The following is a 17056-nucleotide window of genomic DNA, read 5'->3' on the forward strand; positions in this document are numbered from 1 at the left end:
CTGTCCAGCCTGCATATCACCCATTGGTGGCTCCTGTTCCATGCCATAAGGCTGAAATATCATGCCCGGTATCTCCTCCAACTGTGGTATATCCATAGGGATATCTTCTGCCATATCTGGCTGTCCATTTGGACCATTTTCAGCACCATTTAAGGGATGGTTTTCCTGCTTTAATGGCTTATTTACAGCCCTTTGTTGTTGTCCATGATGTCCATCATCATCAAAGATGACTCTGCCAGGCTCCTGTTGCCTTGCAGGCTCCTTATACATGCATGTTTCATCAAAAATGACATCATTGCTGCGTATGATCTTTCTATTCATGGGATCCCAAAGTCTATACCCCATTTCACCTCTGTCACCATATCCTAGGAATATGCATTTGTGAGACTTAGGATCAAGTTTGGTGCGCATTTCCCTGCGTATGTGCACGTACGCAACGCAACCAAACACTCTCAAGTGCTTGTATGACGGAGGCTTCCCTGTCCATACTTCTTCTGGCACTTTCCCACCAAGCCTCGTGTTAGGTGACCTGTTTATAAGGTGAACGGCTGTCATAACAGCTTCAGCCCAAAACCATGAGGTAATGCAGCATGTGACAACATAGAACGGACCTTCTCCTGAATGGTCCTGTTCATCCTCTCTGCTGTCCCGTTTTGTGGAGGATCATAAGGAGTAGAGAGCTCCCTCTTGATGCCTTTAGCATCACAAAAGTCCTAAAACTGTTTGGACATATACTCTCCACCATTGTCGGAACGCAAAGCCTTCAGTGTTTTGCCAGTTTGATTCTCAACAAGAGCAACAAACTTCTCAAACACTGAGAATGTATCACTCTTCAAACGAAGAGGATAAACCTACACCTTGCGTGTGGCATCATCAATAAAAGACACAAAGTATTTTGCCCCTCCCAAAGAAAGCTGAGGCATCTCACATACATCTGTATGCACAAGCTCTAACTGAGCATCTTTCTGTCCAAGAGCTTTCTTGTGGGGGCACTGTAGTTGCCTACCATATATACAATGCTCACAAAACTGAAAACTTGAAAACTTTAGAGAAGGCAAGTAACCCAAACGAGACAATTGCTCCATTCCTTTGACACTCATGTGTCCCAACCGGCTATGCCACATAGAAATTTCCGGCAGCTCGGTTGCATTTACATTAGCATGGTGACAAACACCTGCATGCATGAAGTAAAGAGTGTCCACCTTAGAGCCTCTGGCAACAACCAGTGAGCCCTTACTAATTTTCCACTTTCCACTACCAAATGTGGTAACATAATCAGCATCATCAAGCTGTCCAGTAGAAAGCAAATTCTTCTTGATCTCAGGCACATGCCTGACATCATGGAGCATAAGCTGTGAGCCATCTGAAAATACAAGCCTCACATCACCTCTGCCAAGAATCTTGCATGCATGGTTATCACCCAAATAAACCACTCCTTCATTGCCAGCAGTGTACCTGACAAACAAGTCTCTGCAACCTGTGACATGAAAGGAGGCACCTGAATCAATGATCCATGAGTGCATACCATGACCACCTGTAAGAAGTGAATGGGCATCAAGTGAAGAAGTAAATAGGACCTCATCCTCACTGCCACCTGCATGTGACACATTGATTTCTTCGATCTTGACTCCACTTTTGCCCTTTGGCTTTACATCTTTGGCTTCATCTTTCTCTTTGTCTTTGCCTTTTCCCTTTTCTTTTTGATCATTTTTCCATTTGTAGCATTGCTTTTTAATGTGTCCCTTCTTGCCACAATAATGGCATTCCAAATCCTTTTTGGAGCGAGACTTGCTCCTTCCCCTTTCTTGGCTTTTCCCCCTTTGCTGGGATCTCCCACGTGCATTCATTGCATTGGACTTTCCAACAGAGTTGTTTTTCCTGTTCATCTCTTCTTGAAGAAGAGCACCCTCAACATCTGCATAAGACAGCATAGCATTCGAATTGCTAGTGGTTGTCCTAAATGTGTCCCAACTCTCTGGCAAAGTGCATAACAGAAAAGTGGCTTTGAACTCATCGTCCATTGCCAACTTTTGATTAATGACCTGGCTGACAATACCATTAAACTCATTTAGATGGGCTGTCATAGACGCCCCTTCCTTCATCTGAAGGCCTATGAGTTTCTTCAACCAATACACTTTGCTTGAGGCACTTTGTTGGGCATACAAGTCCTGCAATCTCTGCCACATTCCCCAAGCTATCTTCTCTTCACGAATGCTGAAAAGTAATGAGTCTGACACAGACAACATGACAGTAGATCTTGCCAGCTCATCCATATCTTCCCACTCTTCAGCTGTAAGAGAAGCGGGCATCACACCCCTTTCTTTGATAGGCTTGTGCTGCTTTTTCTGGAGCAACACATTGTAGCACTGGGTTTGCCAAATATCATAATTATGCGAGCCTTCAAGCTTCTTGATGTGAAGCAATGAAGAGCTCTCACCTGTGATTGCCATAGCAATATGCAACCTGTCAATGCCTGACTCCCTGCAAAATGTGCAAACACTGCACCAAAAGATGTGCAAACACTGCACCCAAAGCACACAAAGTGCTCACAAATGTTCTCCCAAGCTTTATCTCCCACTGCGGAAGCACAAATGCAACTTTTCTCCCACTTTATGTGATGAAAACACCAAAATCTGGTTGCTGCAGATTTTGGACAGCACCTTAAATGTGCTCTTTTGCCCTTCCAAAGTACTGTACAGCAGTACCAAGTGCTCACCAATGGTGTACCAAACCTGTCTCGGCAAGTACAGCAGCTGAAATTGAACCTTTTGGTCACTCAAAATAGTGTACAGCCATGCCAAAACATGCACAAAGCTGTGCCAAATCTGTACCAGCAGGTACAATAGCAATAAATGCTCTCCTGGCTGTCCAAATGAGTGAAAATCAGACTTTTACAGTCCCGAACACTGTATACAACAGTCCCGAACAGAAATTGGGCAAAAGCCCCTTGACTGCAAGCTGATTTCTGAGGATTCAAGGCATAAATGTCTTGCCTGCTGCTTTGCCAAGCTCAACAAGCATACAAACTTGAAAAGCCCCTTGATTTAAGATCAATTTCTGATCATACATGGTACATTGACGCACATGAAGGCATCCAGAGTGTTCACGATGCTTCCCCCTGGCCACATATACATCCAATACATGAAAGCCCCTTGATTTACAGGCACATTGAGTGCTTGTAAGGCATCAGCACATTATCCACAGCATCAAATGCGATTGCCTGCATGCAAATCAACCAAATCGGCACAAAAGCCCCTTGATTTGCACTGCAATTTGCTGCAATTTTGCCCAAATGTGCGATTTTTCACATCATACAGCATGTATGAGTGCTTAATTGCACAATTACATCAAAAGCCCCAAATTTCGACATCCAATTTCCTGCAAATTGATCCTGATTTGACCAATTTCCTACAAATTTTTCCTGATTGTGACCAATGTCACCCAATTTTGCCAATTTTGCTCAAAAAATTGAGCAATTGGGCACCTGTACCTGCTCAATTGATTTAATTGATAAGAAATTCGCAAAAATTAGAGGCAAATACCTATGAAATTCTGAATTTCTCTGAGATTTGCAGATTGATTTCTGTTGCAGGAGGGGGGCGTGGTATTTGGACTGCCTGCAATACAGATTCTGCTGCTGCTGCTGTGCTGTACGGCGGCGCCTGGCTGTTGCTGCACGTTGCTTTGCAGGCGCTGGCTGCGCCTAGTGCTGCTGCTGCTACTGCTGTGGGCGCTGCTGCTCTGGCTGTGCTGGCTGCATGGCAGCCCAGTTGGGCAGCAGCCAGGGTAACGCTGGCTGCCTGGGCAGCACTACAGGCTGGTTAGCGCTGCAGTTTGGGCAGCGATCAGCATTGAATGGGCTGCAATCGCAAAACGGGACAGGTTCATGCTCAAGATGACCAGCAATGAGATCAACAGTAGAGGGAGCAGGCGACCAGCAAAAAGGCGACTCACAGAATGAGCAAACGACCAGCAAAAGGGCAAACAATTCTTGATGAGAGGGAGGGGAACCTGGTGACCAAAGCTCTGATACCAGTTGATGGGAGAATTAGGGTTTAGAGTTCATTCATGGGAGACAGACACAGAGAAGAACAAGGGAGAGAGAGAGAGAGAGAGTTGTGGGGATAAGTCAACTCATGAGGCATGAGTGTGTGACTCCCCTATCACACATGTATATTGCACTAGTACACATAGTGCACTTAGTACATTAAAAGTACTAAGTGTACTATGTACTATAACTTATGGGCTTGTACACACTATAAGGGTGGGCATAGTGCCTTTACCCCAACACGGGAATCCATGACTGAGATGGATAGTACCCTTGGAAGGCAGAGAGGGTTGGAATAGGTGTGTCGACTCTATAGTATGTTGTGCTGTGATGCGAGTTCTCTTCTGGGAAACAGTTTGAAGTCTTTGTTGTGAACAGGAGCACTGGATGTGTCAGGGTGTGATGCTGTTCATAGGGTGAGAGGCTATGGATGGTTGTGGCAGCCTTGATCATGGGAGAAAGCTTCTGTATACAGGACTCATGTGAAAGAGTCTTTTGATGTGAACAATGGCTGGACTTGTTTGTGGATGCCGAGTGGACAAGAAGCCATGATGCAGGGTCTTTGCAGGCTTCAGGAGTTCTACTGTGACAGCTTAGTTTCCAGCCTTATTGTAATCAAAGCTCTTATAATCAATTAAAGAAATACCGCAAGGGGCGCCACAACATTTTGGGGCCAATCGGTGTTTGTGTATTGTTTGCAGGAGCATTCTACCTCCCCATGTTTGTTTTCCTTTTCTTGGTCTTCAAAGGTGTTGAAGTGTTTTGTGTGTGCAAGTTTGTTTTCGCACCGCCCTTTGGTTTCATCTGAAGACCAAGGCCGGTTTTCACATGCTTAAGACAGAGGAGAGAAAAGAAGAGAGATTGGTGTCAGGGTTTTGTGTATTTAATATGATACAAAAAGGTTGCTTTAATGCTTATATATGACTGAGCCCTTGGTCAGTCCCAAAAGGGCTTAACCTCTAGCCTTACATATCTTGTACTAATTGATGAGAATGATAATATGATGAATGAATTGGTTGCGATGACGGAATTATGACTTCATGTATTTATATATTCCTGGAGTGCTGGTTGGCCAACAGTAGGTTCTGTCGGCTAGGTTTGGACATGCACTTTTCTGATTGCCCACTTTGGTTGGCCTTCACACTGGGTGTTGCCCTGCGTACAGCTAGGGTTTCTGCTGGCTACCAACAGCCTGTCTGCTGTCAACCAACAGAGGTCCCATGCCTCCATGGTGATGATGATTATGATGTTGATGCTGCTGATAATGATGATGATGATGTTGATGCTATTGATAATGATGATGGTACTGTTGATGATGATGTTGATGCTACTGATGATGATGATGATGATGATGATGATGGTACTGTTGATGTTGATGCTACTGATGCTATTGATGGTAATGATGATGATAATACTGCTACTAATGCTACTGCTGATAATGCCCTAAATGCTGACTAAATCAGGGATTCCATTGTTCATGCCGAGGATTAGCCATGGGACGAGTGTGCACGTGAGAGTGGCAGCATTGGTCTCACCTTCACATAGAGTCCTTAACAGGCCAATATCAATTTGATTGGGCTACTTTTGTGGCTGACCTCAAGGCATGTTTGCTTCCACTGCAGTATATGACCAATCTTGAGAACAAGTTCCCTTGTTTTGACCTATTCCAACAAGGTCATTACCATGGCCCAACAGTTAGGTATGAAGAAGACAAGTTGAAACAGCTCATTAGAGATTTAGACAAAAACATTAGGTACCTAGTCAGAAACTTTGAACCTCAGAGTTATGCACGGGCACTGATCCTCACTCAGAATCAGGAACTGATGCTGAACGGAGGTAAGCCCAAGCAGGTACAGTCTAGTCGTAAGCCCCAATAGCAGTCATCTACCCAGCAGTAATCCAATCAGTGTAAGGGGGCTTAGAACAACAAAGACTAGAAGAACCAAAAGAAAATTCTCAAGGTCAATCGGGCAATAAGAAAGATTCCACGCCCAAGAAAACACCTGAGGAAAAATCTAAGGATGGCATCATTGGAGGTTATTCCTAACCAGATTAACAGATACGAGAAGAAGGGTTGCTCTAAGTGGCAAGCTGAAAAGTTTGGTTCTCCTTCGATATGGGTAGCTTTGAGGATGCCATCTCTTGCAGTTGGCAAACAAAATGAGTTGTACCTTGGTTCCTTATCATTTAGATGTGGACGGGTTTACACCTAGTCTACGTACACATATCACTCAGAAAGCTCCACAGTTTGAGTTCCAAGTTCAAGATCCTTGGCATCCAGTGGTTTAGACAGAATGCACCCATTTGTAATTGGAGGCAAGACACTTTCACTATTGTTGAAAGTTGTCTTGAGCCCATCATGATTCGCGGGGATAGGAGCATTCCTAGAAGACCACTAATTTCCCACATTTAGACCCAACGAGCCATAAGAAAAGGAGAGAGTATGCGTTGATTTATGTCCGCTCTCAGTCTAATGCTGTTCAGACAGCACCCGCATTGGAGCGGAGGAGGCTGGTCTCTTGTCTCAATACAACAACATTAGGTTGCGAGATGACCTGCCACCTAGTAGACTTGAGGACCATCGCATAGAGTTGATTTTTGATTCAGAGCCTCCCAGGCTTCCTCCTCTCCATTTGCTGCTTCCATCATCTTTGTCCAAAAGAAGGATAAGACCGCAAGCTTATGTGTGGATTACACGGTGCTAAACAAGCTAACAATTAAGAATAGATTCCCCATGCCTAGAATAGACTACATCCGAGAGCGCCTCAATGGTGCTAAATTTTTCTTTAATATAGATACCATTAGGTTCGGATCTTTGAGGCCGACATTCCAAAAACTATCAACAGGACCGAGCAAGGCCACTATGAGTTTGTGTTGATGCCTTTTGAACTCACCAATGTACCAACGACGTTCAACAAGATGAGGTCTCAGGTTTTTCGGGATATCATTGGCAAATGCGTCTTCATCTTAGATGATATCCTTATCTTCTTAGGGACTCCAAAGCAGCATGAGCGCGATGTGGCAAAAGTTTTACAACTCTTTCAGGTCAATGAGTTGTTTATCAATGCCAAGAAGAGTGAGTTTGGAGTACTAGAAATACATTACCTAGGATACATCAATAGCTCATCAGGTATTAGCCTCAACCTTGAAAAGGTATATGCCATACTCAGTTGGAATATTCCCAAGACAGCCCAGGAAATCCGCTCATTTGTGGGTCTTTGTTAGGCCTACAGTACACATATGGACAAGTTTTTTGACTTTACAACCTCTCTCCCAAACTTTCTCAAGGGCGTGAAGACTCATTGCCAGAAGGTGTCCGTAGCATGTATGGAACCTATTTAAAGGCACTCTTCTCAATGATAATTATGAAAGCATTTGAATCATTTTGCTACCCTCATTTTGAGTCGTGTTTTATTTCTGTTTGTGTGTGTGCGCGCGCGTGTGCATTCTATGATACACCATAGCCTCCACTTCATTGTTTTCTACAAGCAAGGGCATGATTGATGAGGGAGAGATAATAATGTTGACTAGCGAGATAATCAGCACATTAAACACAGGATCAATTGGGGATTAAAGGGGAGTACACATTAAACAAAGGGATTAATTGGGGATTTAAGAGGAGTGCACAAGAGTTGTTTAAAGTATAGTTGTATTATGATATTTGGTTCTTTTCATAGGAGAGGCCTCCCTTTTTAAGGTGTGCATACGTTCCGACCATGCATGCCACATGTGAAGGCCAGTGCGCACGCGTCACCATCTCCTCCGAAGTACCTTGCCGGGTGAGGGTAAGTCCTATGAAGAGGCACCAAGACCCCTTGGCATTCGCTTGTGGCCGTGTAGCCCGCCGTGGTGCACGCGTCACCTTCTCCTCCGACTTCTCGCCTGGGTGAGGGTAAGTCCGCGCGACGGCGCCAAGAGCCTTGGGCATCCCGCCGAGGTCCAAAGAAGATCCAACGTGCCGAGGGCACACCACGGCCCGAGCTGGAGCAATCCGGGGAGGGCCAAGCTGAAGGAAGAGAAGCCCAGGGCTCTTGGTGCCTCTTCTTAGGACTTACCCTCACCCAAGCAGAACATCGGAGACGAGGAGAAGGAGAAAACCTAGGGCTCTTGGTGCCTCTTCATAGGACTTACCCTCACCCCAGGCTATGAAGAGCCATACACCGAACCTTCGCGTTCCGCCTGGGGTGAGGGTAAGTCCTATGAAGAGGCACCAAGAGCCCTGGGTTTTCTCCTTCTCCTCGTCTCCAACGTTTTGCCTGGGTGAGGGTAAGTCCTAAGAAGAGGCACCAAGAGCCCTGGGCTTCTGATGTCAAGTGTTCATAAGAGGTGTCACTTTTACACATCATGGTTCCAGAACAGATCCTTTTGCATGGCTTCAACCATGGATCTGGTTGCAAAGCATCCCTTTCTCATGAAGTTTTGGGATCGAGGGACACATGAAGCATAGGACACCACATTGGGACCGAAACGGCCGCCCCCCTTCGATGGAATTCTCTATTCTTCAGGAGAAGATGTACAACAAAGGATGCTAGTGCTCTAGCACCGGAATTTTCCGAGTACATAAGATAAATAATTATGTCCATGCACACTACTTTCCACAAAAAGCAACTTTCAGCTTCGTGCCCAAGCTCTGTTGGCACCTCTAGGCTCACTCCATGGACACCCTTGGTCTTCTCATGAACCCTACTAGCTGCCCGCACTATTTATATGCTGAAAACAGTCCTAAAAACAGCAAAAACTGTCTTCCAGATGTGTGAAGAATCTGTCCGTTTGTGTACATGCATTGCATGCAATTAGGGTTTTCTGTCCACACAGCCCAAGGGCTGAAAATCAGTCCCAAAACATAAAATGCAGCCCTCAACAGGCTTCCAAGCACCGTTGTCCTTCCATGTGTTTGGGTATCTGTGTAGCAACCCTACCAGCCTCGGGATGGTCGACCAGCCCTAGAGAACTCAAAACAGCAATCGACCAGCTGCAGAGAGAGAGAAGAACAAGTCACCATAGGCCCTCCCTCATGAGACTAAATTTTAGTTTAGTCAGCTATGTATGGAAACTTTCCCCATCGAACTTGTCAATGAACATGTAGGTAGCCATGATATGCTATGAATCTGGAAAGGTCATAGCGAAGGAGAGTTACCAATGCCAGTGTCTAATCCCTTTAAAAAAAATATCCCTGAAAAATTAGGATTTCTAGAATTAGGGATTTTTGTAATTAGAATTTTCAAAAATTAGGGTTCCCAAAAAAGGGGTTTTGAGAAATGATGCTCTAGCATGCTATAGTCAATTTTGAAAAATGGAGTAATTAGGGTTAAGTGCTTTGATTCAACAAGATTTTGCAAAAAATTAAAAAGCCCCAAATTACTTTCCTGTGTCATAGTAGCTTTTCTGATTTGTTGTTGAAGTAGCTCTTGAAGATGTGCTGTGAACCCGCCTGTTAGGCTTGGAGAGAAGTCTACGCCTGCTTGCGTATGCGAAGGCGATGTTGAATAATCTATGCTTGTGAGAGTTGGTGTGCGAGCTGAGTAGTGCGCACAACAAAGAGGAGGCTCACTGTCGGGGCAGCATGGTTTGGTGAAGTTCTTCTTGGCTTCTACAACTTGGTGTCGACTCTACAGCTTGTGGCGGTGGCTGCAATGTGTGTACAGTGGAGGAAGCAGCAGTAGAATGTGGGCGGAGATAGATGCTCTGATACCAATGCTGCATTATGGCCTAGGGTTAGTTGCGTGCACACAAGCTATGGTAGCTTATACTGAAACATGGCTATGGCATTGGAGCAAAGAGAGAGAGAGAGAGAGAGAGAGAGAGAGAGAGAGAGAATGCACAAATTAAGAGAGATTTGCACGACTTAAATGATGTGACATGTTGTAATATAGGCTTAGAGCCCCTTCTGTATGACGCCACTACTTAGGTCAATACAGGCATAATATCTAGATATTTAGGTGCACCGTTGTAAGAGTGGATTTACACACACATACTTAGGAAGCCTCTCTAGAGGCTGCTCACACACACTTATCATTTGTTACTCGGATAAGGCTCTTTCTCCAACAATATTTATCAAAGTATAATCCTCGTCTGTAAGCTTCCCCATGTTACAGCCAGAGTGCTAGTTTACACCACCACCTAGCACTTGTTTATTCCCACATTAATCATTATTAATATTTAACTGTTTCGTCACATAGAAACCCCCTCCTTCTTGACGATTTGTGCTGCTCGGTTGAGGAGTACCGCCCCTGCAAGTAGGCAACTCGATTTCTGGTGTTGGCCCACATTATTTTCATCAGCAGCACAAGCTGGAAAACACTATGCTCTTGCTGGTTATTCGATGCTTGTGTTTATGCTTCTCTTGCTTGCTTGGGGCTGAAGCACATGTGTAACTATTTGGCCCTCGTAGCTCTTTTTCACATGATGGAACTCATGCTTGGACATATGGACATATGGATGAAAGCATTGGAATAGGGATCTTGAAGTCGGCTCATGAAAAAGCACCAGTTTTGGTCAAAAAGCAGGGAAAAGTAGAAAGTCAAACTTGGTTGACCGCGAGCCAAGGTCACCGTTGGAAAGAGGGGACTGAGCTGAACAAAAAAGCTAAAAGCCACCACCGTTGAGTATTGACACCACCTGAAAGATAATTGCTAGTATCATAGCATGGCATATCTGGAAGACTAGATGCTCAGAGGCCTTCGAGGGTATTCATGTTTATGACACCCAGTGTATCTGTAGTATATGGAGTGACATCGTTCATATTCTTTTGGCCACCTGGGCCCCTATACAGGGATCTCCTAGAGCTGCACAAACAAAACGAAGAAGATTTATGAGAGAGTGGAACCATGGGCTTTTATGACAGCATAGCCCTCCTGATTGGATGAGATCTCTCTTTGTATGATTTTATATTACCTAATAGAAGTCTTTGTTCTGAAAAGGACCATTTTTTTTGCTGACCTCACTGTTTTTTTGGGGTATTACAATTGAAGGGGGTCTTTTCCCAAAAAAGAGCGAGGATCAAGCTGAAGCAATTTTTGTAGTGTGTTAAGATTAGGTGGCTCAGCTGTTAATGGTTTTCTTGGCCAGGTGTCAAAGCGTCTGGAGTCTACAGCCAGGTATTTTCGGAGGCTTGGAACACTCGGATTTTGGGGCCAACTTGTGTGCACCGTAGTATCTGCTGTCATACTAGCATTCTCTGTTGCAATAAGTGGAACACCTACTTCCCAAGCTACCTTTTACTCAACTGCTGGAGGGATTACAGCTGCATTTCTGTCTGTGTTCTGGTCGTTTGGCTACATTCGACTATCTGAACGGTTACGAAATACTGTACATGATCTTAAGAAGGTATGGCAATCATTACTTCGATCGCTCATATTTTGAGTGGCATTGTTAAAGTAAACACAGCCATGTAGGTGCAGCTATCATCTGTGGGCTCATCTCTGGTAGTGTTTGTGCTTGATCTTGACAGGCTCCTCCACGAGCTGAAGTAGTGAAGAATCTTCAGAATGGGATCATCATAAACCTTTTGGGAATGGGCTTAACGTTGCTAGGTATGCAGGCTACAGTTGGTACCCTTGTGGCAAAATCTCTTACATCCACAGCAGGGCCTTACTTGCAAGGAACCCCTGCGGGGTATAGCCCGGTTTTGGCTCTTGATGTTTTTCTAGTGCAGGTATGTTTCTCTCATCCCATGGTTTTTTCTATTCTGATCCATGTTTGTATTCAATTCAGTTCATTAGCATATTACTTTTAACTGATGGAAAAAAGAGAGCAATGCAGAGTCCAAAAGTGATTGATACTGATCTCGTCACATTGGCTGCAGTGTTTTAACTTTTGCAAAATCATCAACTCACTCATTCAGGAGATGGGATTACAAAGATTGAGTACTTGCTCTTAATAATGATTTTGGTGTTGCACAGATTCTAATTGACATCATCCTTTGATGTGGGATTCACAATGTGCCTTGATTGTGTCTATGATAGGTTGTACCTTGTGATCTGCATGGCATGTGACGTGTCTGTGTCTCTTTGATTACATAAGAGGCATGTACATGTCCAGCCACTAAATCAGTCTATATATGCCCAAAATCAGCATCTGTATGGTACAATTCACGCATAGCAGATAAGTCCCCATGTGATGCAACTGACACTGCAGCTACATGGTTTTCTGGACAATCCATTTGCCACCACATTCTTCTTTCTTGGAGTGTGCACAATCTGAAAATGAAACATAGACGAAGTTTGCCATCCTCATATGCTTCTCCGAAAGCTTTGTTTGCGTGAGAAAGTACCTCAAGATTTGATGATCTGTCTTGACCATAAAATCAGCCCCAAGAAGCTAGTGTTTCCAAATAGTCAAGGCATGAATTACAGCCAACAAATCCTTATCATAGATATATATATATATATATATATATATATATACCTAGATGACCAAAGAAAACTCGGCATCATGCAAATGACGGATTTCATAAGCTACATCATGTCCCTCCTAATTTAGGACATTTAGAAAACGTGTTGGTCTCATAGGTCATTTTGGCCTTGTGAAGACGTTAATACAACTTTCTTTCTTTCGTTCTCTCTCTCTCTCTCTCTCTCTCTCTCTCTCTCTCTACCTGCACGAATCTCCTCCTCCTTCCAACAGGCCTAGCTAGCAATCACCACAAACAAGGGATACCTTACTTGCCCAACCAACAGTACTCTAATCTCCGTAGTAGGTCTTAGGCCCTGCCAATCCTGCCAGAAGGCCGGCTCCAGTACACACTGGACAAACACATGATAACCACTGGTCTGGCCAGCCATACTGTGTGATCAAACTGACAGCTTTTGGCTGTCCACACAAGCCCCAAATCACTCCAAACATAATTAGCAACTCTGTCCACATGATCGGGACAATGTGTGACATGCACCATAGGACAGGTGGAAGGGGAGGCACACTACATGCATAGCTGCCCGCCCAAGTGTGAGATACAGGGAGATTGCCCTGCCTCTTCAGCGAGGGGTTTGGTCCTATCGCATAAGTGAGGCAGTTTGATGATCAGAGATGCATGGGCATGTACTTATTGGAGCTTAGACGTCATAGGGATGCATTACCGAGTCAGTATACCGAGAATCAGACCCGACATTATTAATTCCCCGAGGGCCATTAGAGATTTCTTGAGCTGTCTTGAATCTACATCAGAGCCCATCAAACACACTAGCGGTCTGGTCCTTCGACCTTGAGGGCTCCTTAGTAACAGAGATCGATCTATTTTGTGGGCCAAATGCCTCGAACAAGAGCATCACGACCCTCCACCGGACAGATGGAGATCTAGGAGATTCTTGGATGCCTTGATATGCTTCCATCACAAAGGCAACCCACTCTCTCGGCGATGAAATCTGGATTGGCTGAAGAGGGCATCATTATTAGTTGATCGTGGATAGTTTGTCCCGTACAAGGTCACATGTTGACATCACATTATACACTAGTGATAGTCATTTTTCCTTTTGTTTCGGTTATTTTTTTCATGGCTCAGTATGTCCATGGTGTCATTGTATCACTTATGATCTGATAGACCCTTCGGGTCTTTTGTAGATGTTAATATTACTTCCTTTCTTCTTTCTTTCTCTCTCTCTCTCTCATCGTCGGAAGTTGCCATAGTGGGAGCTGTTGAGGATCTTCTTGACCGCAAATAGGCATCCACTATGGGTGTGGGCTGCTCTTACAGGTTGCTGTGGAGCACTAGTAAACCATCCACCTTAGAAGAAAATTTTGCGGCTTTTGTTAGGTTCAGATCCTGGGTATACTTGAGCACCATAGAGCGGCACCACCCTAGGTAGTGGACATTGCCTCCATGTATAATGTAGTAGAGTAGGATGACACATGACGAGCCCCACTAGTTTCACTAGCCTCACTACTCAGTGTACCTGTAGGGCCCAGTTAGTACACGGGCCTATCTACTTTTCAAATTTTTTTGTCTCCACGTTTGTGATCTTCAGTTACATATGACAATTCTTGGTCTCATAGGTCCATTGGGTCTTTAATAGACGTGAAAAAAATCTTTCTTTCTTTCTCTTTTCATCAAAGTTATAATTGTACCAAAGTACCAATTTAAGCATGCCTTAATTAGCACGCTTCCGCAACGCATGTAACACCAATGGACAATGAAGGCATGATATGTCAAAGGGTGGTAGGGTTGCAGGTTGGTAGAAGCCTGGAGAGGGACATGATGGGGATCCAAATTTATGAATGGCCATAAGATTGAAAGCGGTCCTGTCCCCATAGAGTGTGGGCTGGCGTCATGTAGAGGGTGGGTGTTTGATGTGTTGTGTGTGTGGTCGCTTGAGGGCATCTAGCAGTAGTCATGTGTTTGGACGTCAAGATCGAAGCTCCATGTGGTTTCACTGTCTCCATGTGTGCTTTGATCTAATGCATTTACATCTCCTTATCATTTGTCTCTTTGGCTCTATGCTTTGGAAGAAGGATGTAAGAAGTGTCTGATATTTACTCTATTCTTCTTGTCTCTGACCCTTCATGAGTTGGACTCTGTTTCTTTTTTATCTCATGCAGAAAAAGTGCCACACCTTTTTGCCTTAAACCCTGTGACTTGACAAAGAGGAGAAAAATCCTCTTTGAACAGGCTGTGTAAGCAGTCCATTGTATGCGAAGCATTGAAGGATGGCATGCTTCTCGGTCTCAACCTTATGCACATCACATACCGTGCATGTTTTCAGGGTTCTCATGTGTGGATGCCACCTCTCTCCGTGCCTCAAGGTGGAGGCTATGTGGGCCATGGGGTTCCTTAGTGCATGTTGCATATGAATCTTTAGGACATCTGGATATAAACTTGTTTGTCGTCACTGTTATAAACTGGTCCCGGTATAGGCTCATCCTCGACGGGAGTGTCTCTGGCTGTATCCATGTTTTATGGTTGTAAAGCTGCAAATGTCAGCTCTGATAACTCCATTGAGTTCTTGCCTTAATGATGTCCAAGATATTGAAATGGTGGCAAAGCATCTATGGCTATGGAGAGGTCTTGTGCTGTCATCCACTTTGTTGCTGTGACCTACAAAATATTCTCAGCCCTTTGTAATGTAAGATGCATGGATGCGTAGAGGGCTAGCCATTGGAGTTGTAACCTTTGGTGGTCCCAAACTCTCATACCCTTTGTATGTAAGTAGCCAGCTGAAATGAAGCATCTATGTGGAGAGGCGGATTGCAAACTCTGCTTGAATGATGTGATGCAGAATAGAGGGTTCGCTCCATACGAGTCATGCTGGTCTAAGTCGTGAAATTAAAGAGAAGGGGCCTTCTGGCACTGTGCTTGGACGCATTACCTCTGCAAGCATGCTTAACCAAACTCCCTATGCTGCTGGTTTTGTGAGGAATTTTGGGTCTGAGAATACAACTCCTGGGTGTGTAAGTTGTGTTTTGTGTTAGGGATTGTTAAACAAGAATCATGGAATGGAGTGCACTAACAAGAGTTGGTGTTCACATCGTTATGAAGCACTCAACATGTACTCAAAACAAAGGACTCAAATTTTTTTAATTATTTAGTGCATGTGAATATAATGTCCAATTATTTTCTTGTATGTGCAGGCATCTGCAAACACTGTACTTTCTCACTTTTTGGGCTTGGTCTTCTCTATGGAACTGCTTCGCTCAGTGACATTATCTCAACCACCACCTGATAGTGTGATCCCCAAGCCAACTTGATGGAAATTCGCACCATTTTTGGTCTTTTATATCTTTGTTCTTAAACAACTCTTAAAGAGTATAAAGAAAAGCTTTTCAAGCTGAGTTGATTTTTGGATCAAACAGTAAACATCTCTTTCTTTATGAAAAACAAATGGCAACAGATTATGTTGTTTGAGATTGTTAAATTTATTGGGTATATGGGATAGGCTGCGCATATTGCATGTGGCATGGATGAGATTGTGTGTGTCTGAGAGAGAGAGAGAGAGAGAGAGATTACCGTCTACAAAAGACCCCAAGGGTCTATGTGACCATAAGTGACAATGATACCATGGATATACTGAGCCATGGAAAAAGTAATTGAGGGAAAAGGAAAACAACTATCACTAGTATATACAAATGTGATATCATCATGTGTTGCATGGGAGAAACTAGCCATGATCAACTAATAATGATGCCCCCCTCAGTCAATACGGATTTGATGCCCGAGAGAATATCTGGCCTTTGTGGTGGAAGCATGTGAAGGCATTGAAGAACCGCTTGGATCTGCATCAGTTTGGTGGAGGGTCATGATGTTCTAGGTCGAGCCCTATCACTGAGGATCTCTCTAGGGTGGAGGATTGGACCACTAGTGTGGGCGGTGGGCTTTGATGTGGATGCATGAAGACTCAAGAAATCTTTATTGACCCTCTTAAAAAATCATGTCAAGTCTGTCGCTTGGTATATTGTCTCAGTAATGCATCCCCAATGACGTCTGAGCTCCAATAAGTACATGCCCTGGCATCTTTGATCATCAAAATGCATCACGTGTGCGAGTGGGCCAAACTCTTCACGGAAGAGGCAATGTGATCTCCACTGTGTCTCATAGTAGGCCGAACAACTAAGTTTGTAGTGCATCTTATCTTCCACGTGTCCTGTGGTGCATACTCTGTATATCTGATCCTTGTGTTGCATGTCTGACCTTTGTAAAGTTGCAACAGATCCAACTGGATGATTCGATTGATCTTTTGCCATGAGGTCCACAAATGGAGAGTGAGGCTCTTGGAAGTGGGCCTAGAAACATTGCCTCTCTAAATGGGCTAGGCAAACGTGGCCTCTAGGTCAATCAGTGGTGGCCATGGTCATGCAAAGTGAGGAGTCACTCTGAGGTATACAAACCTCTTGACAATCTCCATGGAGGCATCCTGCACGGGAAGGATAGCCACGATGAAACATCATTGGTTATGTTGAAACAACCATCGCTTTGGTCTTGCCACGGTTGACAGTAAGGTCTCTCTCCGCGCAAAACCTCCCTGGCATATACAAGTGTCTCCTTAAACCCTTGGTTAAACGTGAGACCAAGATAAGGTCTTT

General features: G+C 44.3%; 1 protein-coding gene across 1 annotated transcript in view; it reads left to right on the top strand.

The window, feature by feature from the left end:
* The window catches only part of LOC147616820 (protein TIC 21, chloroplastic-like), a 64132-nt gene extending 48243 nt beyond the window's left edge, over positions 1 to 15889 (top strand). Inside the window, exons 2-4 of the mRNA XM_086777876.1 lie at positions 11117 to 11374; positions 11499 to 11702; positions 15608 to 15889. Coding sequence (XP_086634002.1) covers positions 11117 to 11374; positions 11499 to 11702; positions 15608 to 15724 — 579 coding nt within the window. The 3' untranslated portion in view covers positions 15725 to 15889. The remainder of the gene's footprint in view (positions 1 to 11116; positions 11375 to 11498; positions 11703 to 15607) is intronic.
* Positions 15890 to 17056: the final 1167 nt, after the last annotated feature.

This window comes from Cibotium barometz, chromosome 38, assembly GCF_041138505.1.
Source record: "Cibotium barometz isolate CiBa-2024 chromosome 38, ASM4113850v1, whole genome shotgun sequence".
Taxonomy (NCBI): Eukaryota; Viridiplantae; Streptophyta; class Polypodiopsida; order Cyatheales; family Cibotiaceae; genus Cibotium; species Cibotium barometz.